General features: G+C 48.6%; 1 protein-coding gene across 4 annotated transcripts; it reads right to left on the minus strand.

Annotated features, from left to right (window-relative positions):
• Nucleotides 1–8653: 8653 nt before the first annotated feature.
• On the minus strand, nucleotides 8654–14649 carry p2ry10 (P2Y receptor family member 10). Of its 4 annotated transcripts, XM_046296770.1 has the most exons (5): nucleotides 14222–14646; nucleotides 13718–13836; nucleotides 10250–10534; nucleotides 9962–10142; nucleotides 8654–9839 (listed from the first exon to the last, which is right to left on the minus strand). In XM_046296770.1, exons 3-5 carry the CDS (start codon nucleotides 10432–10434, stop codon nucleotides 8802–8804), a joined length of 1404 nt encoding a protein of 467 aa, XP_046152726.1. In that variant the 5' UTR covers nucleotides 10435–10534; nucleotides 13718–13836; nucleotides 14222–14646; the 3' UTR covers nucleotides 8654–8801. The 4 variants fall into 4 exon arrangements, with proteins under 4 accessions (XP_046152726.1, XP_046152728.1, XP_046152725.1 ...); XM_046296772.1 differs by lacking the exon at nucleotides 10250–10534 and having other exon boundaries at nucleotides 14222–14649; XM_046296769.1 differs by lacking the exon at nucleotides 14222–14646 and having other exon boundaries at nucleotides 10250–10335; nucleotides 13718–14123.
• Nucleotides 14650–23456: the final 8807 nt, after the last annotated feature.

The raw sequence follows: 23456 nt of genomic DNA on the forward strand, positions 1-23456 counted from the left end.
AGACTATTGTTCTGGTCCTCTCGACTAGAACGCTAGACTACTGTTCTGGTCCTCTATTCTATAACAGACTACTGTTCTGGTCCTCACTTCTAGAACAGACTACTGTTCTGGTCCTCTCTTCTATAACAGACTACTGTTCTGGTCCTCTCTTCTATAATAGACTAAAGTTCTGGTCCTCTCATCTATAATAGACTACTGTTCTGGTCCTCTCTTCTATAACAGACTACTGTTCTGGTCCTCTCTTCTATAACAGACTAAAGTTCTGGTCCTCTCATCTATAACAGACTACTGTTCTGGTCCTCTCTACTTTAACATTAGACTACTCTTTTGGTCCTCTCTTCTATATCAGACCATTGTTCTGGTCCTCTATTCTATAACACACTACTGTTCTGGTCCTCTCATCTATAACAGACTGTTCTGGTCCTCTCTTCTATAACATTAGACTATTGTTCTGGTCCTCTCTTCTATAACAGACTACAGTTCTGGTCCTCTATACTAGAACGTTAGACTACTGTCCTGGTATTCTCTTCTATAACATTAGACTATTGTTCTGGTCCTCTCGACTAGAACGCTAGACTACTGTTCTGGTCCTCTCTTCTATAACAGACTACTGTTCTGGTCCTCTCTTCTATAACAGACTAAAGTTCTGGTCCTCTCATCTATAATAGACTACTGTTCTGGTCCTCTCTTCTATAACAGACTACTGTTCTGGTCCTCTCTTCTATAACAGGCTAAAGTTCTGGTCCTCTCTTCTATAACAGACTACTGTTCTGGTCCTCTCTTCTATAACAGACTACTGTTCTGGTCCTCTCTACTAGAACGTTAGACTATTGTTCTGGTCCTCTCTTCTATAACATTAGACTACTGTTCTGGTCCTCTATTCTATAACAGACTACTGTTCTGGTCCTCTCTACTATAACATTAGACTACTGTTCTGGTCCTCTCTTCTATAACAGACTACTGTTCTGGTCCTCTATTCTATAACAGACTACTGTTCTGGTCCTCTCTTCTATAACAGACTACTGTTCTGGTCCTCTCTTCTATAACAGACTACTGTTCTGGTCCTCTCTACTAGAACGTTAGACTATTGTTCTGGTCCTCTCTTCTATAACATTAGACTACTGTTCTGGTCCTCTATTCTATAACAGACTACTGTTCTGGTCCTCTCTACTATAACATTAGACTACTGTTCTGGTCCTCTCTTCTATAACAGACTACTGTTCTGGTCCTCTCTTCTATAACAGACTAAAGTTCTGGTCCGCTCATCTATAATAGACTACTGTTCTGGTCCTCTCTTCTATAACAGACTACTGTTCTGGTCCTCTCTTCTATAACAGACTAAAGTTCTGGTCCTCTCTTCTATAACAGACTACTGTTCTGGTCCTCTCTACTAGAACGTTAGACTATTGTTCTGGTCCTCTCTTCTATAACATTAGACTACTGTTCTGGTCCTCTATTCTATAACAGACTACTGTTCTGGTCCTCTCTACTATAACATTAGACTACTGTTCTGGTCCTCTCTTCTATAACAGACTACTGTTCTGGTCCTCTCTTCTATAACAGACTAAAGTTCTGGTCCGCTCATCTATAATAGACTACTGTTCTGGTCCTCTCTTCTATAACAGACTACTGTTCTGGTCCTCTCTTCTATAACAGACTAAAGTTCTGGTCCTCTCATCTATAACAGACTACTGTTCTGGTCCTCTCTACTTTAACATTAGACTACTCTTTTGGTCCTCTCTTCTATATCAGACCATTGTTCTGGTCCTCTATTCTATAACACACTACTGTTCTGGTCCTCTCATCTATAACAGACTGTTCTGGTCCTCTCTTCTATAACATTAGACTATTGTTCTGGTCCTCTCTTCTATAACAGACTACAGTTCTGGTCCTCTATACTAGAACGTTAGACTACTGTCCTGGTATTCTCTTCTATAACATTAGACTATTGTTCTGGTCCTCTCGACTAGAACGCTAGACTACTGTTCTGGTCCTCTATTCTATAACAGACTACTGTTCTGGTCCTCTCTTCTATAACAGACTACTGTTCTGGTCCTCTCTTCTATAACAGACTACTGTTCTGGTCCTCTCTACTAGAACGTTAGACTATTTGTCATGCAGGTGAAAGAGGACCCAAAAGCGACTTAACAGAAACAGAGTTTATTCAAGTCCAAACAGGGAATAACAGAAATCCTCTAGTCTGTAGAGGGGAATAACAAGAGAAGCGGCCACAGACTGCAGGTCGCTTCGGGTAGGCGCAGGCCGTAGTAGACAGAGACACCTGCTCACACGCAGCATCTGATGAAGGCAAAAAACACGACAGGACAGGGCGAAACACAATCACAGCATGGTGAATACAAAACAAGGAACCGACGGGACAGGAACGGAACACAAAGGAATAAATAGGGACTCTAATCAGGGGAAAGGATCGGGAACAGGTGTGGGAAGACTAAATGATGATTAGGGGAATAGGAACAGCTGGGAGCAGGAACGGAACGATAGAGAGAGGAGAGAGAGGGAGGGGGAGAGAGAGGGATAGAAAAAGGGAACGAACCTAATAAGACCAGCAGGGGGAAACGAACAGAAGGAAAAGCAAAATGACAAGATGATATAAGACAAAACATGACACTATTGTTCTGGTCCTCTCTTCTATAACATTAGACTACTGTTCTGGTCCTCTATTCTATAACAGACTACTGTTCTGGTCCTCTCTACTATAACATTAGACTACTGTTCTGGTCCTCTCATCTATAACAGACTGCTGTTCTCGTCCTCTCTACTAGAACGTTAGACTACTGTTCTGGTCCTCTATTCTATAACAGACTACTATTCTGGTCCTCTATTCTATAACATGTGTTGAACTCTGCTAGTTCCTGATGTGTGGGTGTTGGCTGTACAGTATGTACTAGGAGTCCCTGTGGTGTCTGTCTCTGTGTGACAGACTCTGCTAGTTCCTGATGTGTGGGTGTTGGCTGTACAGTATGTACCAGGAGTCCCTGTGGTGTCTGTCTTGGTGTGGAGGACTCTGCTAGTTCCTGATGTGTGGGTGTTGGCTGTACAGTATGTACCAGGAGTCTGTGTGGTGTCTGTCTTTTAGTGTGGAGGACTCTGCTAGTTCCTGATGTGTGGGTGTTGGCTGTACAGTATGTACCAGTAGTCCATGTGGTGTCTGTCTTGGTGTGGAGGACTCTGTTCTGATGTTCTGTACTGACCAGTAGTCCCTGTGGTGTCTGTCTTGGTGTGGAGGACTGTAGTTCCTGATGTATGTACCCAGTAGTCCCTGTGGTGTCTGTCTTGGTGTGGAGGACTCTGCTAGTTCCTGATGTGTGGGTGTTGGCTGTACAGTATGTACACTGTGCTGCTGTTACTTCCTCTGTCACATGTCCTCTGGGGTGCTTCCATGCACCTGCTGTTTGAAGGCCTGAAATGGTTGAGTGCACTACTGTTAGCCAGAGCCCTATTCCCTATACAGAACACTACTGTTAGTTAGAGCCCTATTCCCTATATAGAGCACTACTGTTAGCCAGAGCCTATTCTCTATACAGAGCACTACTGTTAGCCAGAGCCCTATTCCCTATATAGGGGACTACTGTTAGCCAGAGCCTATTCCCTATATAGAGCTCTACTGTTAGCCAGAGCCTATTCCCTATATAGAGCTCTACTGTTAGCCAGAGCCTATTCCCTATATAGAGCTCTACTGTTAGCCAGAGCCTATTCCCTATATAGAGCTCTACTGTTAGCCAGAGCCTATTCCCTATATAGAGCTCTACTGTTAGCCAGAGCCCTATTTCCTGAGTATACAAAGAAAACATGCTCTTTCCATGTCATAGACTGACCAGGTGAATCCAGGTGAAAGCTATGATCCCTTATTGATGTCACTTGTTAAATCCACTTCAATCAGTGTAGATGAAGGGGAGGAGACAGGTTAAAGATTGATTTTTAAGTCTTGAGACATTCAGACATAGACTTTGTATGTGTATCATTCAGAGGGTGAATGAGCAAGACAAAGGAGTCATCAAGACAAACGAGTCATGTAGAGCCCAATGTAGAGCCCTAGGAAGAGCCCTAGGTAGAGCCCAATGTAGAGCCCTAGGTAGAGCCCTAGGTAGAACCCAAGGTAGAGCCCAATGTAGAGCTCTAGGTAGAGCCCAATGTAGAGGCCTATGTAGAGCTCTAGGTAGAGCCCAATGTAGAGGCCTATGTAGAGGCCATGTAGAGCCCTAGGTAGAGCCCTAGGTTAGAGGCCTTATGTAGAGGCCTATGTAGAGCCCTATGTTGAGCCCTATGTAGAGCCCTATGTAGAGCCCTGTGTGGAGCCCTGTGTGGAGCCCTATGTTGAGCCCTATGTTGAGCCCTATGTTGAGCCATATGTAGAGCCCTGTGTGGAGCCCTATGTAGAGCCCTGTGTGGAGCCCTGTGTGGAGCCCTGTGTAGAGCCCTATGTAGAGCCCTATGTAGAGCCCTGTGTGGAGCCCTGTGTGTAGCCCTATGTAGAGCCCTGTGTGGAGCCCTGTGTGGAGCCCTGTGTGGAGCCCTATGTAGAGCCCTGTGTGGAGCCCTGTGTGGAGCCCTGTGTGGAGCCCTATGTAGAGCCCTATGTAGAGCCCTATGTAGAGCCCTGTGTTTAGCCCTGTGTGGAGCCCTATGTAGAGCCCTATGTAGAGCCCTGTGTGGAGCCCTATGTAGAGCCCTATGTTGAGCCCTGTGTAGAGCCCTGTGTAGAGCCCTATGTAGAGCCCTGTGTAGAGCTCTGTGTAGAGCCCTGTGTAGAGCCCTGTGTAGAGCCCTGTGTGGAGCCCTATGTAGAGCCCTGTGTAGAGCCCTGTGTAGAGCCCTGTGTAGAGCCCTATGTAGAGCCCTGTGTAGATCCCTATGTAGAGCCCTATGTTGAGCCCTATGTAGAGCCCTGTGTGGAGCCCTGTGTGGAGCCCTATGTAGAGCCCTATGTTGAGCCCTATGTAGAGCCCTGTGTGGAGCCCTGTGTGGAGCCCTGTGTGGAGCCCTGTGTGGAGCCCTATGTAGAGCCCTATGTAGAGCCCTGTGTGGAGCCCTGTGTGGAGCCCTGTGTGGAGCCCTATGTAGAGCCCTAGGTAGAGCCCTATGTAGATCCCTATGTTGAGCCCTATGTAGAGCCCTGTGTGGAGCCCTATGTAGAGCCCTATGTAGAGCCCTGTGTAGAGCCCTGTGTAGAGCCCTGTGTGGAGCCCTATGTAGAGCCCTGTGTAGAGCCCTGTGTGGAGCCCTATGTAGAGCCCTGTGTAGAGCCCTGTGTGGAGCCATATGTAGAGCCCTGTGTAGAGCCCTGTGTGGAGCCCTATGTAGAGCCCTGTGTAGAGCCCTATGTTGAGCCCTATGTAGAGCCCTGTGTGGAGCCCTGTGTGGAGCCCTATGTAGAGCCCTATGTAGAGCCCTGTGTGGAGCCCTGTGTGGAGCCCTGTGTGGAGCCCTATGTAGAGCCCTATGTAGAACCCTGTGTGGAGCCCTGTGTGGAGCCCTGTGTAGAGCCCTGTGTGGAGCCCTGTGTGGAGCCCTATGTTGAGCCCTATGTAGAGCCCTATGTAGAGCCCTATGTAGAACCATATTGACCATGATGTGTTTCAGACCGTGAGATTGGAGTGCAACTGCAGGAGCCACAGGAGAATGACCATGTGGTAACAGTTGGTAACAGTTCAACTGTTAAACTGCCAACCTACCCCAGCACCTGGCAACCATACTCACACAGTACGAGGCTCCAGCTGCACTGCGTGTGTGTGTGTGTGTGTGTGTGTGTGTGTGTGTGTGTGTGTGTGTGTGTGTGTGTGTGTGTGTGTGTGTGTGTGTGTGTGTGTGTGTGTGTGTGTGTGTGTGTGTGTGTGTGTGTGTGTGTGTGTGTGTGTGTGTGTGTGTGTGTCAGTTCCATATCTTTGCTTCAGCTCCTGTGTGGTTTAGCATCACACTCCAACTCTTACCCCATCAGCGCCCCACTTCCTCAGCAGCTCAGACTCTACAGTAGCCTCTCTCTAAAGCATTGAAGACTATCTTTGTGAAGCACAGACATCCTTTACTTCATGCGAACAAGCAGTATAAAACCCAGTAGTCAGTCTGATATAGCAACAAGCTGCTTTTTATTTACATAATTTACAACATGATCTAACAGCAGCTGATGCATACAATGACCCAGGCTTTCTCTGCATCATACCGTTTTAGCACATTTAGCTTATAAGAGTCCACTTCAAACATCATCAGTTTATCTGACAGTAACATAGCTGGTTACATATCACATGTTCAGGGTCAAAGTTCAGTGTCTCTCTGTCCCTCCAGAGTGGGGGGGGGGTGTTCTGTTGTGTAACAGTCTTTATCTGTCTACGGAGGAGATGAGGAGGAAATGGAAGAGGAAGAGGAAAGGAGGATGAGGAGGAGAAAGTATGAGAGGAGAGGCGAGAAAGGAGAGGAGGAGAGAGCAGAGGAGATGAGGAGAGGATAAGAGAGGAGAGGCGGAGTAGAATGAGGAGGAGAGCAGAGGAGGAGATAATAGAGGAGAGGAAGAGAGGAAAGGAGTAGAAGGATGAGGAGGAGGAGAAGAGAGGAGAGAGGAGAGGACGAAAGGAGAGGAGGAGGAGAGAGGATAGGAGGAGGAAGAGGAGAGAGGAGAGAGAGAGGGAGAGGAGAGAGGAGGAGTGGAGAAGAGAGAGGAGGGGAGGAGGAGAAAGAGGATGATAGAGGTGGAGAGAGAGGAGGAGTAAAAGGAGGAGGAAGAGAGAGAGGAGAGAGAGAGAGGAGGAGGAGAGAGAGACGAGAGGAGGAGAGAGAGGCTTCCCGGAAAAGAGAGGCTTCCCGGAAAAAGCACTACATAAACTTCAGTTAGTGCTAAATACGGCTGCTAGAATCTTTTACTGCTAACATACAAAGCATTCCATGGACTTGCTCCTACTTATCTCTCTGATTTGGTCCTGCCCTACATACCTACACATACGCTACGGACACAAGTTGCAGGCCTCCTAACTGTCCCTAGAATTTCTAAGCAAATAGCCAGAGGCAGGGCTTTCTCCTATAGAGCTCCAATTTTATGGAATGGTCTGCCTGTCCATGTGAGAGACACAGACTCGGTCTCGACCTTTAAGTCTTTATTGAAGACTCATCTCTTCAGTAGGTCCTATGATTGAGTGTAGTCTGGCCCAGGAGTGTGAAGGTGAACAGAAAGGCTCTGGAGCAACGAACCTCCCTTGTTGTCTTTGCCTGGCCGGTTCCCCTCTCTCCACTGGGATTCTCTACCTGTAACCCTATTACAGGGGCTTACTGGTGCTCTTCCATGCCGTCCCTAGAATACTCAGCCTTGTCTCAGGGTAATAAGTTGGTGGCCTGTTGATATTTTATATTTTACCTTTATTTAACTAGGCAAGTCAGTTAAGAATAAATTCTTATTTTCAATGACAGCCTAGGAACAGTGGGTTAACTGCCTGTTCAGGGGCAGAACGACATATTTGTACCTTGTCAGCTCGGGGATGTGAACGTGCAACCTTTCGGTTACTAGTCCAACGCTCTAACCACTAAGCTACCATGCCGCCCGTGGTGTGGGGGCTGTGCTTTGGCAAAGTGGGTGGGGTAATATCCTGCCTGTTTGGCCCTGTCCGGAGATATCGTCAGACAGGGCCACAGTGTCTCCCGACCCCTCCTGTCTCAGCCTCCAGTATTTATGCTGCAGTAGTTTATGTGTCGGGGGCTAGGGTCAGTTTGTTATATCTCGAGTATTTCTCTTTTCTTATCCGGTGCCCTGTGTGAATTTAAGTATGCTCCCTCTAATTCTCTCCCTATCCCTCCTCTCAGAGGACCTGAGCCCTAGGACCATGCCTCAGGACTACCTTGCCTGATGACTCCTTGCTGTCCACCTGGTTGTGCTGCTGCTCCAGTTTCAACTGTTCTGCCTGCGGCTATGGAACCCTGGCCTGTTCACCGGACGTGCTACCTGTCCCAGACCTGCTGTTCTCGACTTTCTCTCTCTCTACCTGTCTCTAATTCTGAATGATCGGCTATGAAAAGCCAACTGACATTTACTCCTGAGGGACTGACCTGTTGCACCCTCGACAATTACTGTGATTATTATTATTTGACCATGCTAGCCACTGTGCTTCTACACCTGCATTGCTTGCTGTTTGGGGTTTTAGGCTGGGTTTCTGTACAGCACTTTGAGATATCAGCTGATGTACGAAGGCTAGCCACCGTGCTTCTACACCTGCATTGCTTGCTGTTTGGGGTTTTAGGCTGGGTTTCTGTACAGCACTTTGAGATATCAGCTGATGTACGAAGGGTAGCCACTGTGCTTCTACACCTGCATTGCTTGCTGTTTGGGGTTTTAGGCGGGTTTCTGTACAGCACTTTGAGATATCAGCTGATGTAAAAAGGGCTTTGTAAATACAGTGCCTTGCGAAAGTATTCGGCCCCAAGGAATGGGAAAAAATTTCAGTCTCTCGATGTGCAAAACTGATAGAGACATACCCCAAGCGACTTACAGCTGTAATCGCAGCAAAAGGTGGCGCTACAAAGTATTAACTTAAGGGGGCTGAATCATTTTGCACGCCCAATTTTTCTGTTTTTGATTTGTTAAAAAAGTTTGAAATATCCAATAAATGTCGCTCCACTTCATGATTGTGTCCCACTTGTTGTTGATTCTTCACAAAAAAATACAGTTTTATATCTTTATGTTTGAAGTCTGAAATGTGGCAAAAGGTCGCAAAGTTCAAGGGGGCCGAATACTTTCGCAAGGTACTGTACATTTGATTGATTGAGGAGAGGAGGAGGAGACAAAGTGCTCCCTACAGGAGTTGTTACTCCCTAAAAGAGGAAGTGCTTTCCAGGCTCATGAGCCGGCCTCTAATGGAGGAGGAGAGGGAGGAGGTGCGTTGGGAGAGGTGCTGTCTGAACTCTGCAGTGAGGAAGTAATATAACAAAGGGTTCAGACAGCAGGAAAGACTGGCTACACACAGCGAAACAGGGTGGAAATGACGCACCACCAGCATCGTGGGGCAGTGGGACACTATATCCTGAGACACCATCACGTACAACAGGAAATTGATGTGGTACGGAGCAAAACAGAACAAGAATAGAGCCGAGCAGCTCATAACCATCCTCAGGGCGCGACGCTTATCTTTGTCCATCTGCCTGTTAATCTGGGCTGAGGGTTGGGTCTGGCTGGTCGAGGGGCAGCAGTGGTTGTGGTGGTGCTCTCTGTCTGTCTGGACTGAGGGTTGGGCCTGGCTGGTTGAGGGGCAGCGGTGGTTGTGGTGGTGCTCTCTGTCTGTCTGGACTGAGGGTTGGGCCTGGCTGGTTGAGGGGCAGCGGTGGTTGTGGTGGTGCTCTCTGTCTGTCTGGACTGAGGGTTGGGCCTGGCTGGTTGAGGGGCAGCGGTGGTTGTGGTGGTGTTCTCTGTCCTGTCTCTGTCTCAGTGAGTGAGCGATCCGGAGAGAGCAGTAACTGATGGCACTGAGCGGTAACACAAACCCAAACAGCTCCGCCAGCACCATCATGGCTGCCACAAGGGGGATTGGCAGTTTCCTGGTGGGCAGGTCCTTAAAACAGCCGCTAGGGCTGGAGCTTGTGTAAGGTAAGGTGAAGGGTGTGGAGTATTGAATAGGACTACCAGTGTATTGGCTGTGGTTAGAGCTGGGTATAAGACTGGTACTGGGGCTAGGGGTGTATTGAATGGGTACAGTGCTGTTGCTGATCCTCATGATAATAAAAGGGGAACAACCTATTCCCACCACCAGCCACACGGTGGCGCTGATCAACAGATCATAACGCCGTCTCCACCGCCTGGCATAGAAGGGCTGTAGCAAAAACACACACCTCTGGACACTGATACACACCTGGAGGAGGATGTGGAGAGAGAGAGATAGATTAGAGGTGTGTGTGACCTCACCAGGAAGGTGATGGAAGTGTACATGTTGAGGTATTTGAGGTAGAAACAGAACAGACAGTGTGTTCTCACCAGGAAGGTGATGGAAGCGTACATGTTGAGGTATTTGAGGTAGAAACAGAACAGACACAGTGTTTGTCCAAAGGGCCAGGTGTGTGTCAGGTAGTAGTGGATCCTCAGAGGCAAAGACATGACATGGAGTAGGTCAGCTAGAGCCAGGTTCACCATGAAGATCACTGCCTTGGTCTTCTTACTGAGGAGAGAGGAGAGGGGGTCAACATACACTAGGGAGGGGAAAGGGTGTGTGTGTGTGTGTGTGTGTGTGTGTGTGTGTGTGTGTATGTGTGTGTCTGTGTGTACCTGATGTGTCTACATAGCACCCAGAGAGCCGTGGTGTTGAGGCAGAGACCAGGGATGAAGAGCAGCAGGTAGAACCAAAAGTACAGCTGCTCCATTTGTGGCTCCCAACCAATCACAACATAGGGACACCGCACGGAGGAGTTAACAGGAAGCTCCTCCCACAGACCAGAGACGTTCAGATTCATACTCTTATACACTCAATCAAACCCACAGCTCACAAACAAACACACACATTAATTCTGTACCCAAAGCTGCCTCTCCCACATCAGGACGACAGGAGAGGAACTGACAGAGAAACAGACAGAAAGACAGACAGACAGACAGACAGACAGACAGACAGACAGACAGACAGACAGACAGACAGACAGACAGACAGACAGACACAGACAGACAGACAGACAGACAGACAGACAGACAGAAAGATGATTACACAGATTAAAACACTATAGGACATTATTCTGAGGACAGCAGCAGAGACTGGACTGTAAATCTTGTAGCAAGGTAAATCTAACAGCAGGATATGTTTAAACAGTTGTCTGTTATGTACAGAATCATTCTATACTCCCCCCTCTTCCCCGGCCGAACCGCCAAGACTGGCCAACTCCCTTCCTGTATTTAGAAACTCCTCTCACTATCAACTGCGTTTCTTTTCAGCAAACTTAACTTGTGTAAATATTTGTATGAACATAACAAGATTCAACAACTGAGAAATAAACTGAACAAGTTCCACAGACATGTGACTAACAGAAATTGAATAATGTGTCCCTGAACAAAAGTAACAGCCACCAGCTGCATTAAGTACTGCAGTGCATCTCCTCCTCATGGACTGCACCAGATTTGCCAGTTCTTGCTGTGAGATGTTACCCCACTCTTCCATCAAGGCACCTGCAAGTTCCTGGACATTTCTGGGGGGAATGAACCTAATGGCCATGGCAGAACACTGACATTCCTGTCTTGCAGGAAATCACGCAGAGAACGAGCAGTATGGCTGGTGGCATTATCATGCTGGAGGGTCATGTCAGGATGAGCCTGCAGGAAGGGTACCACATGAGGGAGGAGGATGTCTTCCCAGTAATGCACAGCATTGAGATTGCCTGCAATGACAACAAGCTCAGTCCGATGATGCTGGGAAACACCGCCCCAGACCATGACGGACCCTCCACCTCCACCTCCACCTCGATCCCGCTTCATAGTACAGGCCTCGGTGTAACGCTCATTCGTTCGACGATAAATGCAAATCCGACCATCACCCCTGGTGAGACAAAACCACGATTCGTCAGTGAAGAGCACTTTTTGCCAGTTCTGTCTGATCCAGCAACGTCGGATGTGTGCCCATAGACGCGTTGTTGCCGGTGATGTCTGGTGAGGACCTGCCTTACAACAGACCTACAAGCCCTCAGTCCAGCCTGATGAAGGGATTGTGCGTTCCTGGTGTACCTCGGACTGTTGTTGTTGCCATCCTGTACCGGTCCCGCAGGTGTGATGTTCGGGTGTACCGATCCTGTGCAGATGTTGTTACACGTGGCCTGCCACTGCGAGGACGATCAGCTGTCCATCCGGTCTCCCTGTAGTGCTGTCTTAGGTGTCTCACAGTACGGACATTGCAGTTTATTGCCCTGGCCACATCTGCAGTCCTCATGCTTCCTTGCAGCATGCCTAATGCACGTTCACGCAGATGAGCTGGGACCCTGAGCATCTTTCTTTTGATGTTTTTCAGAGTCAGTAGAAAGGCCTCTTTAGTGTCCTACGTTTTCATAACTGTGACCTTGTCTACCGTCTGTAAGCTATTAGTGTCTTAACGACCGTTCCACAGGTGCATGTTCATTAATTGTTTATGGTACATTGAACAAGCATGGGAAACAGTGTTTAAACACTTTACAAAGAAGATCTGTAAAGATATTTGGAATCTTACGAATTATCTTTGAGAGAGAGAGAGAGAGAGAGAGAGAGAGAGAGAGAGAGAGAGAGAGAGAGAGAGAGAGAGAGAGAGAGAGAGAGAGAGAGAGAGAGAGAGAGAGAGAGAGAGAGAGAGAGAGAGAGAGAGAGAGAGAGAGAGAGAGAGAGAGAGAGAGAGAGAGAGAGAGAGAGAGAGAGAGAGAGAGAGAGAGAGAGAGAGAGAGAGAGAGAGAGAGAGAGAGAGAGAGAGAGAGAGAGAGAGAGAGAGAGAGAGAGAGAGAGAGAGAGAGAGAGAGAGAGAGAGAGAGAGAGAGAGAGAGAGAGAGAGAGAGAGAGAGAGAGAGAGAGAGAGAGAGAGAGAGAGAGAGAGAGAGAGAGAGAGAGAGAGAGAGAGAGAGAGAGAGAGAGAGAGAGAGAGAGAGAGAGAGAGAGAGAGAGAGAGAGAGAGAGAGAGAGAGAGAGAGAGAGAGAGAGAGAGAGAGAGAGAGAGAGAGAGAGAGAGAGAGAGAGAGAGAGAGAGAGAGAGAGAGAGAGAGAGAGAGAGAGAGAGAGAGAGAGAGAGAGAGAGAGAGAGAGAGAGAGAGAGAGAGAGAGAGAGAGAGAGAGAGAGAGAGAGAGAGAGAGAGAGAGAGAGAGAGAGAGAGAGAGAGAGAGAGAGAGAGAGAGAGAGAGAGAGAGAGAGAGAGAGAGAGAGAGAGAGAGAGAGAGAGAGAGAGAGAGAGAGAGAGAGAGAGAGAGAGAGAGAGAGAGAGAGAGAGAGAGAGAGAGAGAGAGAGAGAGAGAGAGAGAGAGAGAGAGAGAGAGAGAGAGAGAGAGAGAGAGAGAGAGAGAGAGAGAGAGAGAGAGAGAGAGAGAGAGAGAGAGAGAGAGAGAGAGAGAGAGAGAGAGAGAGAGAGAGAGAGAGAGAGAGAGAGAGAGAGAGAGAGAGAGAGAGAGAGAGAGAGAGAGAGAGAGAGACCCAGCTAATAATTCTAGGGAAAGAGAAAAAGATTGTAACGTTTGTGTCAGATGTTAATTGGTTTAGAGGGCAAGGAGAATATTCCATGAACTTTCCACCAAACATACCCAGAACATGGGTGTATGACAGTTGATTCAGGACACTAAAACCTCTGTACACAATCAGTACTGTCTTGTCACACGGTCCAAGACCTGACTAAAATCAGGTATGTAACAATATAGATGTGACAACATGGCTCTAACCATAACCAGAATACTGCACAGCTCTACATAACCCCCTTTTTCTACTACAATACTAGACAAAACACTTTGAGATTGATCATTTTAAAGTTCACCATCTTCTGTGTCTTTGTGGTTGACATGTTCATAATACCTTCCAAAGTATTTTCTCTGCTGTGTCAAACCAACCAACAGGTTCTCTTAGGTTCTGACAGAACACCTCTCAATCCCTTTCTGACCCTGTGTCTTAGGAGTGGTTTCTCAGATACAAACAACGCCTTGTCTAGACTTTAAGCTCAATAGTTATGTTTACAGAAGACCTGGAAAGACTTCTACTGGTCTAAAAGCTCAACATGTTCAATGGTTGGAATATTTCCAGAAGACCTATAGGTTTACCTCTAGTTCCACCAGGTAGGTGGCCTCTCCAGGTGAGTCAGTCTGATGAGGTGCAGGTAGAGGTGCAGCAGGTGTAGCAGATGGATGGATGAAACGGCAGTCACTCAGGTCCTCTGTCACTGCAGGAGTCAACAGTCTGTCAGGCATGCCTTCCTCTGTATGTGTGTCTCAATGTGGCAGCAGCAAGCTGTTCTGATGTCCAATGTGGCGGGAGAGGGATATGAGTGTGTTGTTGGTTGCTAATTTCTGGTGCAGAGCAGCGTCTACAGTGGTGTCGTGGGTAGTGTGGCGCGGTCTGTGTGTGTGCTTGTGTGTGTGTGAACTTGCGCATGCATGCATTTTTGTGTGTAGGAAGTAGCTATCAGGGCTCTCAGTTTTGCCTGTCTGTGAAACTGTTATTCTACTGTTGGTTACGTCAGTCAGACCCTAGCAACACCTTAAACACAACACTACACAATGCTGGGGGGAGGCGTGTGTGTGCAAGAACACAGAGATAGTTGTTACCTTCAGTCAGGTGTAGTACTTTAAGCTTCAGTCCAGGTGACAGCAGAACACAGAGTGGGAATCCCCTCCACGCCAACTACCCAGTCACTAACTACAACACACCCTGATCCACCAGTTACACTGCTAACAGCTTTCTCTGAGTCACACAGATCCTATCTGACAGAGAGACAGACTGACTGTAGAGGGTTAGGGTTAGAGAAAACTGTACAAAATGGTTCTTTACTTCCTCTTATGAAATAAGCTACTTCCCTTTTCCAACTGTCTTTATCAACTATTAAAACAGATATAGATGACCTGCCTGCCTGCTTCTTATTTCAGTTTATCTCACTATAGTCCCTACACTGACAACTACACTGACCCAGTGACAGAGGCTCCTTCTAAACTCTCAAAAGTTGATTCCTCCTCTCCTCTTCTCTGCTCGTCTTCTCACATCTTCTCTCCTCTTCTCCCCTAGTCTTCTCTTCTCTCCTAAGCTGTGTTTGAATACCCATACTAACATACTATATCCTACATACTTAATGAGTATATACTACATGCTATATACTATTTGTTCCTTTTAGTATACTGTAAATGAATTGTATCCTTTCCGTTGACCATTCTAGAGCTTTGCCTGTATTCCGGAAGTTGATGCTGTTGCTATGCAACCTCTCGCTAGCTAGTTAGCTTAAGAAATTACGAGTTTGACATTTTACGACTTCGGGTGTGTTCTTAAATTCAATCTGGAGTGCCAGAGTGCAGTTATAAATTCAGAGCGTTGTCAGATTGTCCGTTTGTAAATGAAGATCGTTTCACTCTCGGAGCGCACACTGGACGCGTATATGTTTGTGAACAGAGCCCCAGGACCAGCTTGCTTGGGGGACTCTTCTCCAGGTTCATCTCTCTGTAGGTGATGACTCTGAGGGGTGTGTTTGTGAACAGAGCCAAAGGACCAGCTTGCTTGGGGGACTCTTCTCCAGGTTCATCTCTCTGTAGGTGATGGCTCTGAGGGGTGTGTTTGTGAACAGAGCCCCAGGACCAGCTTGCTTGGGGGACTCTTCTCCAGGTTCATCTCTCTGTGGGGTGTGTTTGTGAACAGAGCCCCCAGGACCAGCTTGCTTGGGGGACTCTTCTCCAGGTTCATCTCTCTGTAGGGTGTGTTTTTGAACAAAGCCCCAGGACCAGCTTGCTTAGGAGACTCTTCTCCAGGTTCATCTCTCTGTAGGGTGTGTTTGTGAACAGAGCCAAAGGACCAGCTTGCTTGGGGGAATCTTCTCCAGGTTCATCTCTCTGTAGGGTGTGTTTGTGAACAAAGCCCCAGGACCAGCTTACTTGGGGGACTCTTCTCCAGGTTCATCTCTCTGTAGGGTGTGTTTGTGAACAAAGCCCCAGGACCAGCTTGCTTGGGGGACTCTTCTCCAGGTTCATCTCTCTGTAGGGTGTGTTTGTGAACAAAGCCCCAGGACCAGCTTGCTTGGGGGACTCTTCTCCAGGTTCATCTCTCTGTAGGGTGTGTTTGTGAACAGAGCCAAAGGACCAGCTTGCTTGGGGGACTCTTCTCCAGATTCATCTCTCTGTAGGGTGTGTTTGTGAACAGAGCCAAAGGACCAGCTTGCTTGGGGGACTCTTCTCCAGGTTCAACTCTCTGTAGGGTGTGTTTGTGAACAGAGCCAAAGGACCAGCTTGCTTGGGGGACTCTTCTCCAGGTTCATCTCTCTGTAGGGTGTGTTTGTGAACAAAGCCCCAGGACCAACTTGCTTAGGAGACTGTTCTCCAGGTTCGTCTCTCTGTAGGTGATGGCTCTGAGGGGTGTGTTTGTGAACAGAGCCCCAGGACCAGCTTGCTTGGGGGACTCTTCTCCAGGTTCATCTCTCTGTAGGTGATGGCTTTGTTATGGAAGGTTTGGAAATCACTTCCTTTTAGGTGGTTGCAGAATTGAATGGCTCTTTTCTGATTGATCATTAGCGGGTATTGGCCTAATTCTGCACTGCATGGATAATTTGGTGTTTAATATGGAAAACGGGATATTTTTGCAGAATTCTGCATGCAGAGTCTGAATTTGGTGTTTGTCCCATTTTGTGAATTCTTGGTTGGTGAGCGGACCCCACACCTCACAACCATAAAGGGTAATGGGTTCTATAACTCTCACCACTAGAGGTCAGAGCTGAGCTGAGCTGTGTGATTACTCCTTTCACCACTAGAGGTCAGATCTGAGCTGAGCTGTGTGATGAGCTATGTGACGTCTCCTCTTACCACTTGAGGTCAGTGCTGAGCTATATTATGTCTCCTCTTACCACTAGAGGTCAGAGCTGAGCTGTGTGGCTCCTCCTTGAGACTGTAAAAAAGGAGAAAAGGGACAGTGGTGAGATCCTCTCCCTTCTCTGCAGTCAGATACTGACGTCCATGGAGAGATCCTCTCCAACCCATCCTTGTCCCTTCACTGCAGCCAGATACAAGTAGATCCTAGATGGCGCCATACTCGGTGACCGCCGTTTTGCAAGCTATACATTTACATTTACATTTAAGTCATTTAGCAGACGCTCTTATCCAGAGCGACTTACAAATTGGTGCATTCACCTTATGACATCCAGTAGAACAGTCACTTTACAATAGTGCATCTAAATCTTAAAGGGGGGTGTGAGAAGGATTGTTTATCCTATCCTAGGTATTCCTTAAAGAGGTGGGGTTTCAGGTGTCTCCGGAAGGTGGTGACTGACTCCGCTGTCCTGGCGTCGTGACGGAGTTTGTTCCACCATTGGGGGGCCAGAGCAGCGAACAGTTTTGACTGGGCTGAGCGGGAACTGTACTTCCTCAGTGGTAGGGAGGCGAGCAGGCCAGAGGTGGATGAACGCAGTGCCCTTGTTTGGGTGTAGGGCCTGATCAGAGCCTGGAGGTACTGAGGTGCCGTTCCCCTCACAGCTACGTAGGCAAGCACCATGGTCTTGTAGCGGATGCGAGCTTCAACTGGAAGCCAGTGGAGAGAGCGGAGGAGCGGGGTGACGTGAGAGAACTTGGGAAGGTTGAACACCAGACGGGCTGCGGCGTTCTGGATGAGTTGTAGGGGTTTAATGGCACAGGCAGGGAGCCCAGCCAACAGCGAGTTGCAGTAATCCAGACGGGAGATGACAAGTGCCTGGATTAGGACCTGCGCCGCTTCCTGTGTGAGGCAGGGTCGTACTCTGCGGATGTTGTAGAGCATGAACCTACAGGAACGGGCCACCGCCTTGATGTTAGTTGAGAACGACAGGGTGTTGTCCAGGATCACGCCAAGGTTCTTAGCGCTCTGGGAGGAGGACACAATGGAGTTGTCAACCGTGATGGCGAGATCATGGAACGGGCAGTCCTTCCCCGGGAGGAAGAGCAGCTCCGTCTTGCCGAGGTTCAGCTTGAGGTGGTGATCCGTCATCCACACTGATATGTCTGCCAGACATGCAGAGATGCGATTCGCCACCTGGTCATCAGAAGGGGGAAAGGAGAAGATTAATTGTGTGTCGTCTGCATAGCAATGATAGGAGAGACCATGTGAGGTTATGACAGAGCCAAGTGACTTGGTGTATAGCGAGAATAGGAGAGGGCCTAGAACAGAGCCCTGGGGGACACCAGTGGTGAGAGAGCGTGGTGAGGAGACAGATTCTCGCCACGCCACCTGGTAGGAGAGACCTGTCAGGTAGGACGCAATCCAAGCATGGGCCGCGCCGGAGATGCCCAACTCGGAGAGGGTGGAGAGGAGGATCTGATGGTTCACAGTATCGAAGGCAGCCGAAAGGTCTAGAAGGATGAGAGCAGAGGAGAGAGAGTTAGCTTTAGCAGTGCGGAGCGCCTCCGTGATACAGAGAGCCGTCTCAGTTGAATGACTAGTCTTGAAACCTGACTGATTTGGATCAAGAAGGTCATTCAGAGAGAGATAGCGGGAGAGCTGGCCAAGGACGGAACGTTCAAGAGTTTTGGAGAGAAAAGAAAGAAGGGATACTGGTCTGTAATTGTTGACATCGGAGGGATCGAGTGTAGGTTTTTTCAGAAGGGGTGCAACTCTCGCTCTCTTGAAGACGGAAGGGACGTAGCCAGCGGTCAGGGATGAGTTGATGAGCGAGGTGAGGTAAGGGAGAAGGTCTCCGGAAATGGTCTGGAGAAGAGAGGAGGGGATAGGGTCAAGCGGGCAGGTTGTTGGGCGGCCGGCCGTCACAAGATGCGAGATTTCATCTGGAGAGAGAGGGGGAGAAAGAGGTCAGAGCACAGGGTAGGGCAGTGTGAGCAGAACCAGCGGTGTCGTTTGACTTAGCAAACGAGGATCGGATGTCGTCGACCTTCTTTTCAAAATGGTTGACGAAGTCATCTGCAGAGAGGGAGGAGGGGGGGGGGGGAGGGGGAGGAGGGTTCAGGAGGGAGGAGAAGGTGGCAAAGAGCTTCCTAGGGTTAGAGGCAGATGCTTGGAATTTAGAGTGGTAGAAAATGGCTTTAGCAGCAGAGACAGAGGAGGAAAATGTAGAGAGGAGGGAGTGAAAGGATGCCAGGTCCGCAGGGAGGCGAGTTTTCCTCCATTTCCGCTCGGCTGCCCGGAGCCCTGTTCTGTGAGCTCGCAATGAGTCGTCGAGCCACGGGGCGGGAGGGGAGGACCGAGCCGGTCTGGAGGATAGGGGACATAGAGAGTCAAAGGATGCAGAAAGGGAGGAGAGGAGGGTTGAGGAGGCAGAATCAGGAGATAGGTTGGAGAAGGTTTGAGCAGAGGGAAGAGATGATAGGATGGAAGAGGAGAGAGTAGCGGGGGAGAGAGAGCGAAGGTTGGGACGGCGCGATACCATCCGAGTAGGGGCAGTGTGGGAGGTGTTGGATGAGAGCGAGAGGGAAAAGGATACAAGGTAGTGGTCGGAGACTTGGAGGGGAGTTGCAATGAGGTTAGTGGAAGAACAGCATCTAGTAAAGATGAGGTCCAGCGTATTGCCTGCCTTGTGAGTAGGGGGTGAAGGTGAGAGGGTGAGGTCAAAAGAGGAGAGGAGTGGAAAGAAGGAGGCAGAGAGGAATGAGTCAAAGGTAGACTTGGGGAGGTTAAAGTCGCCCAGCACTGTGAGAGATGAGCCGTCCTCAGGAAAGGAGCTTATCAAGGCATCAAGCTCATTGATGAACTCTCCGAGGGAACCTGGAGGGCGATAAATGATAAGGATGTTAAGCTTGAAAGGGCTGGTAACTGTGACAGCATGGAATTCAAAGGAGGCGATAGACAGATGGGTAAGGGGAGAAAGAGAGAATGACCACTTGGGAGAGATGAGGATCCCGGTGCCACCACCCCGCTGACCAGAAGCTCTCGGGGTGTGCGAGAACACGTGGGCGGACGAAGAGAGAGCAGTAGGAGTAGCAGTGTTGTCTGTGGTGATCCATGTTTCCGTCAGTGCCAAGAAGTCGAGGGACTGGAGGGAGGCATAGGCTGAGATGAACTCTGCCTTGTTGGCCGCAGATCGGCAGTTCCAGAGGCTACCGGAGACCTGGAACTCCACGTGGGTCGTGCGCTCTGGGACCACCAGATTAGGGTGGCCACGGCCACGCGGTGTGGAGCGTTTGTATGGTCTGTGCAGAGAGGAGAGAACAGGGATAGACAGACACATAGTTGACAGGCTACAGAAGAGGCTACGCTAATGCAAAGGAGATTGGAATGACAAGTGGACTACACTTCTCGAATGTTCAGAAAGTTAAGCTTACGTAGCAAGAATCTTATTGACTAAAATGATTAAAATGATACAGTACTGCTGAAGTAGGCTAGCTGGCAGTGGCTGCGTTGTTGACTTTGTAGGCTAGCTGGCAGTGGCTGCGTTGTTGACGCTACACTAATCAAGTCGTTCCGTTGAGTGTAATAGTTTCTGCAGTGCTGCTATTCGGGGGCTAGCTGGCTAGCTAGCAGTGTTGTTTACGTTACGTTGCGTTAAAAGAACGACAATAGCTGGCTAGCTAACCTAGAAAATCGCTCTAGACTACACAATTATCTTTGATACAAAGACGGCTATGTAGCTAGCTATGTATGAAATGAAAAAAATGTGATACTACCTGTGAATGCGACCGGGTTGTTGAGTCCTATTCGGTAGACGTTGGCTAGCTGTTGGCTAGCTGTTGGCTAGCTGTCGGCTAGCTGTTGGCTAGCTGTTGGCTAGCTGTCGGCTAGCTGTCGGCTAGCTGTTGGCTAGCTGTCGGCTAGCTGTTGGCTAGCTGTTGGCTAGCTAGCAGAGTCTCCTATGTTAAAGACGACAAATAGCTGGCTAGCTAACCTCGGTAAATTAAGATAATCACTCTAAACTACACAATTATCTTGGATACGAAGACAGCAAAGACAGCTATGTAGCTAGCTAACACTACACTAATCAAGTCGTTCAGCTGAGTGTAATAGTTACTACAGTGCTGCTAATCGGTGGGCGTTTGCTAGCTGGCTAGCTGGCTAGCTGGCTAGCTGCTGGGCAAATAGCAGTGAAGACTACGTTTGGACGACGAAATACGATAATTATGCAATTATCTTTGATACAAAGACGGCTATGTAGCTAGCTAAGAAGAAATTGCTAAGATTAGACAAATCAAACCGTTGTACTATAATGAAATGTAATGAAAAAGTTATACTATGACCCAACTTTGCTATTTTGTGATATATTTTAATTAGATTTTCTCTAAATGTATCCGCTATCATTTCTTATAACCGACAACAACTGTTGAAAATCAAATCGGCAGTTACTTTCCCCAATTCCGGTTTCTACTTCAAATCATCTGCCCTGGGCTCTGTCTGTAATTCCAACCCAATTTTTGGGCTACCCAAGAGGAAACACCGGCGTCACAGAGGCAAGTGAGGCAAGAGAGGGGGGATCCTGGTGAGATTCAAGTGAAGGGAAAACCGGACAACTCTTCCCTTCGTTGTAATGGCTAAGGTACAGTCACTTGATAAAAGATGGAGGACCTCTGATCAGGGATCTGCTACCAACGGGACTCTCGGAACTGCAGTTTTCTTTGCTTTTCAGAAACAGAGACAAGATAACCCCCCACGGCTATCCATCTCGGTGGATTCTCCATTCACCGGGCGGACAGGACAATGGATCCAGGGAAATCAACGGGGGGAGGGTTTTGCCCCTTCATCAACTCCAAATGGTGTGCCAATTCCAAAATGGTGGAAGTGTTGACCCACTGTTCACCCATCTTGGAATACCTGATTGTCAAATGCTAACCCTTCTACCTCCCGAGGGATTTTTCAGCTGTTATCGTGACTGCTGCATACATTCCTCCTCAGGAAAAGAAAAATAACAAGCTGGTGCTTAACGAACTGTACAAGGCTATAAACAAGCAGGAAACCCTACACCCAGAGACTGACTTTCTGGTTGCCGCCGATTTAATTCGGCGTCACTAAGACACGTGATTTCCAACTTCCATCAACACATCTCCAATGCCACTGGGGGTGATAAAGCCCTAGGCCACTGCTATTCTACCCACACGCAAGCATACAAGGCTTTCCCTCCTCCGCCATTCGGCAAATCAGGTCATGACTCTTGCTTCCTGTGTACAAGCAGAAGCTGAAATAGGAAGTACCCGCAATTCGCTCTGTTGAGAAATGGTCAGCTTTTCTGTTGCTGATTGGAATATGTTTTGAGACTCCGTCGATAACATCGATGAGCTAACGATCTCCATCACCGGTTTCATTAGAAAATGCATTGGTGAAGTTGTACCCATGGTGAGGGTGAGCTGCTTCCCCAATCAAAAGCCCTGAATTAACACAGAGGTTGGTTCTAAACTAAAGAGCAGGGCTACCGCACACAGTGCTATCGTAGACAAAACCTGATGCTACGGCTGAAGACAAGAATAAGTACAAGAAGGCCCGCTATGACCTCTGCAGAGTCATCAAATTATTATTATATTATATTATCAAATGAGCAAAAGGACAATATAGGAATAAGGTGGAATGATATTACACAGGCTCCAATGCCCGCCACATGTGGCAGAGGCTACAGTCCATTACGGATTACAAAGGAAGACCCAACCGTGATCTGACCATCAATGCCTCTCTACCAGATTAACATTTTATGTACTCTTTGACAACAATAACAACATCGAGTCGGGTGTGAGGACCGTCACCAACCCAGAGGACTAGGTGACCTCGCTCTCCGAGGCCGATGTGAGAAGGGTCTTTAATCAGGTCAACACCCGCAAGGCTGTGGGCCCTAACGGTATTCCAGGGCGCGTTCTCAGAGTATGCACGAACAGCTGGCAGGCATATTAAGAGTAATTTTCAACCTCTCCTTGTCCGAGTCTGTAATCCCCACATGTTTTAAGATGACCACAATCATCTCTGTTTCTAAGAATTGTAAGGCCACAATGATTACCGCTCTTTGATCATGAAGTGCTTTGAGAGGCTGTTTATGGCACACATCAACTCCATCATCCTAGGCACCCTGGACCCACTTTAATATGCATACCGCCCCAATAGATTCATAGATTCATAGCTCAGCGTTCAACACCGTTATCCCCATCCAAGTTCGTCGCTAAGCTTAGGACTCTGGGTCTGAATACCTCAATCTGCAACTGGATCCTGGACTTCCTGACGGGCCGACACCAGATGGTGAGGGCAGGCAACATCACCCCACCACACTGACCTTTAACACAGGTCCCACAGGTGTGTGTGCTTACTCCCCTCCTGTACTCCCTGTTAATCCACGACTATGTGGCCATGCACGACTCCAACACCATTATCAGATTCGCTGACGACACGACAGTGGTAGGCCTGATCACCGGCGACGATGACTCAGCTTACTGGGATGATGTCAGTGACCTTGCAGTGTGGTGGTGCTACAGAGGGTTTTGAGGACAGCCCAGTACATCCCTGGGGCCCAGCTCCCTGACATCCAGGACCTCTATATCAGGTGGTGGTGAGGACAGCCCAGTACATCCCTGGGGCCCAGCTCCCTGACATCCAGGACCTCTATAGCAGGTGTTGGTGAGGACAGCCCAGTACATCCCTGGGGCCCAGCTCCCTGACATCCATGACCTCTATATCAGGTGGTGGTGAGGACAGCCCAGTACATCCCTGGGGCCCAGCTCCCTGACATCCAGGTCCTCTATAGCAGGTGGTGGTGAGGACAGCCCAGTACCTCACTGGGGCCCAGCTCCCTGACATCCAGGTCCTCTATAGCAGGTGGTGGTGAGGACAGCCCAGTACCTCACTGGGGCCCAGCTCCCTGACATCCAGGTCCTCTATAGCAGGTGGTGGTGAGGACAGCCCAGTACATCACTGGGGCCCTGTTCC

The sequence above is a fragment of the Oncorhynchus gorbuscha genome, linkage group LG13, assembly GCF_021184085.1.
Source record: "Oncorhynchus gorbuscha isolate QuinsamMale2020 ecotype Even-year linkage group LG13, OgorEven_v1.0, whole genome shotgun sequence".
NCBI classification, from domain to species: Eukaryota; Metazoa; Chordata; class Actinopteri; order Salmoniformes; family Salmonidae; genus Oncorhynchus; species Oncorhynchus gorbuscha.

Excerpts from the sequence above, each read along its gene's own strand:
- p2ry10 (XM_046296769.1), bottom strand. The coding sequence starts at position 13,864 with ATGCCTGACAGACTGTTGACTCCTGCAGTGACAGAGGACCTGAGTGAC. Across the intron at positions 10,336-13,717 it reads CCTACCTGGTGGAACTAGAG|CTGTACTTTTGGTTCTACCT; the intron begins GTAAACCTATAG and ends CAAATGGAGCAG. Across the intron at positions 9,840-9,961 it reads ACGCTTCCATCACCTTCCTG|GTGTGTATCAGTGTCCAGAG; the intron begins GTGAGAACACAC and ends ATCCTCCTCCAG.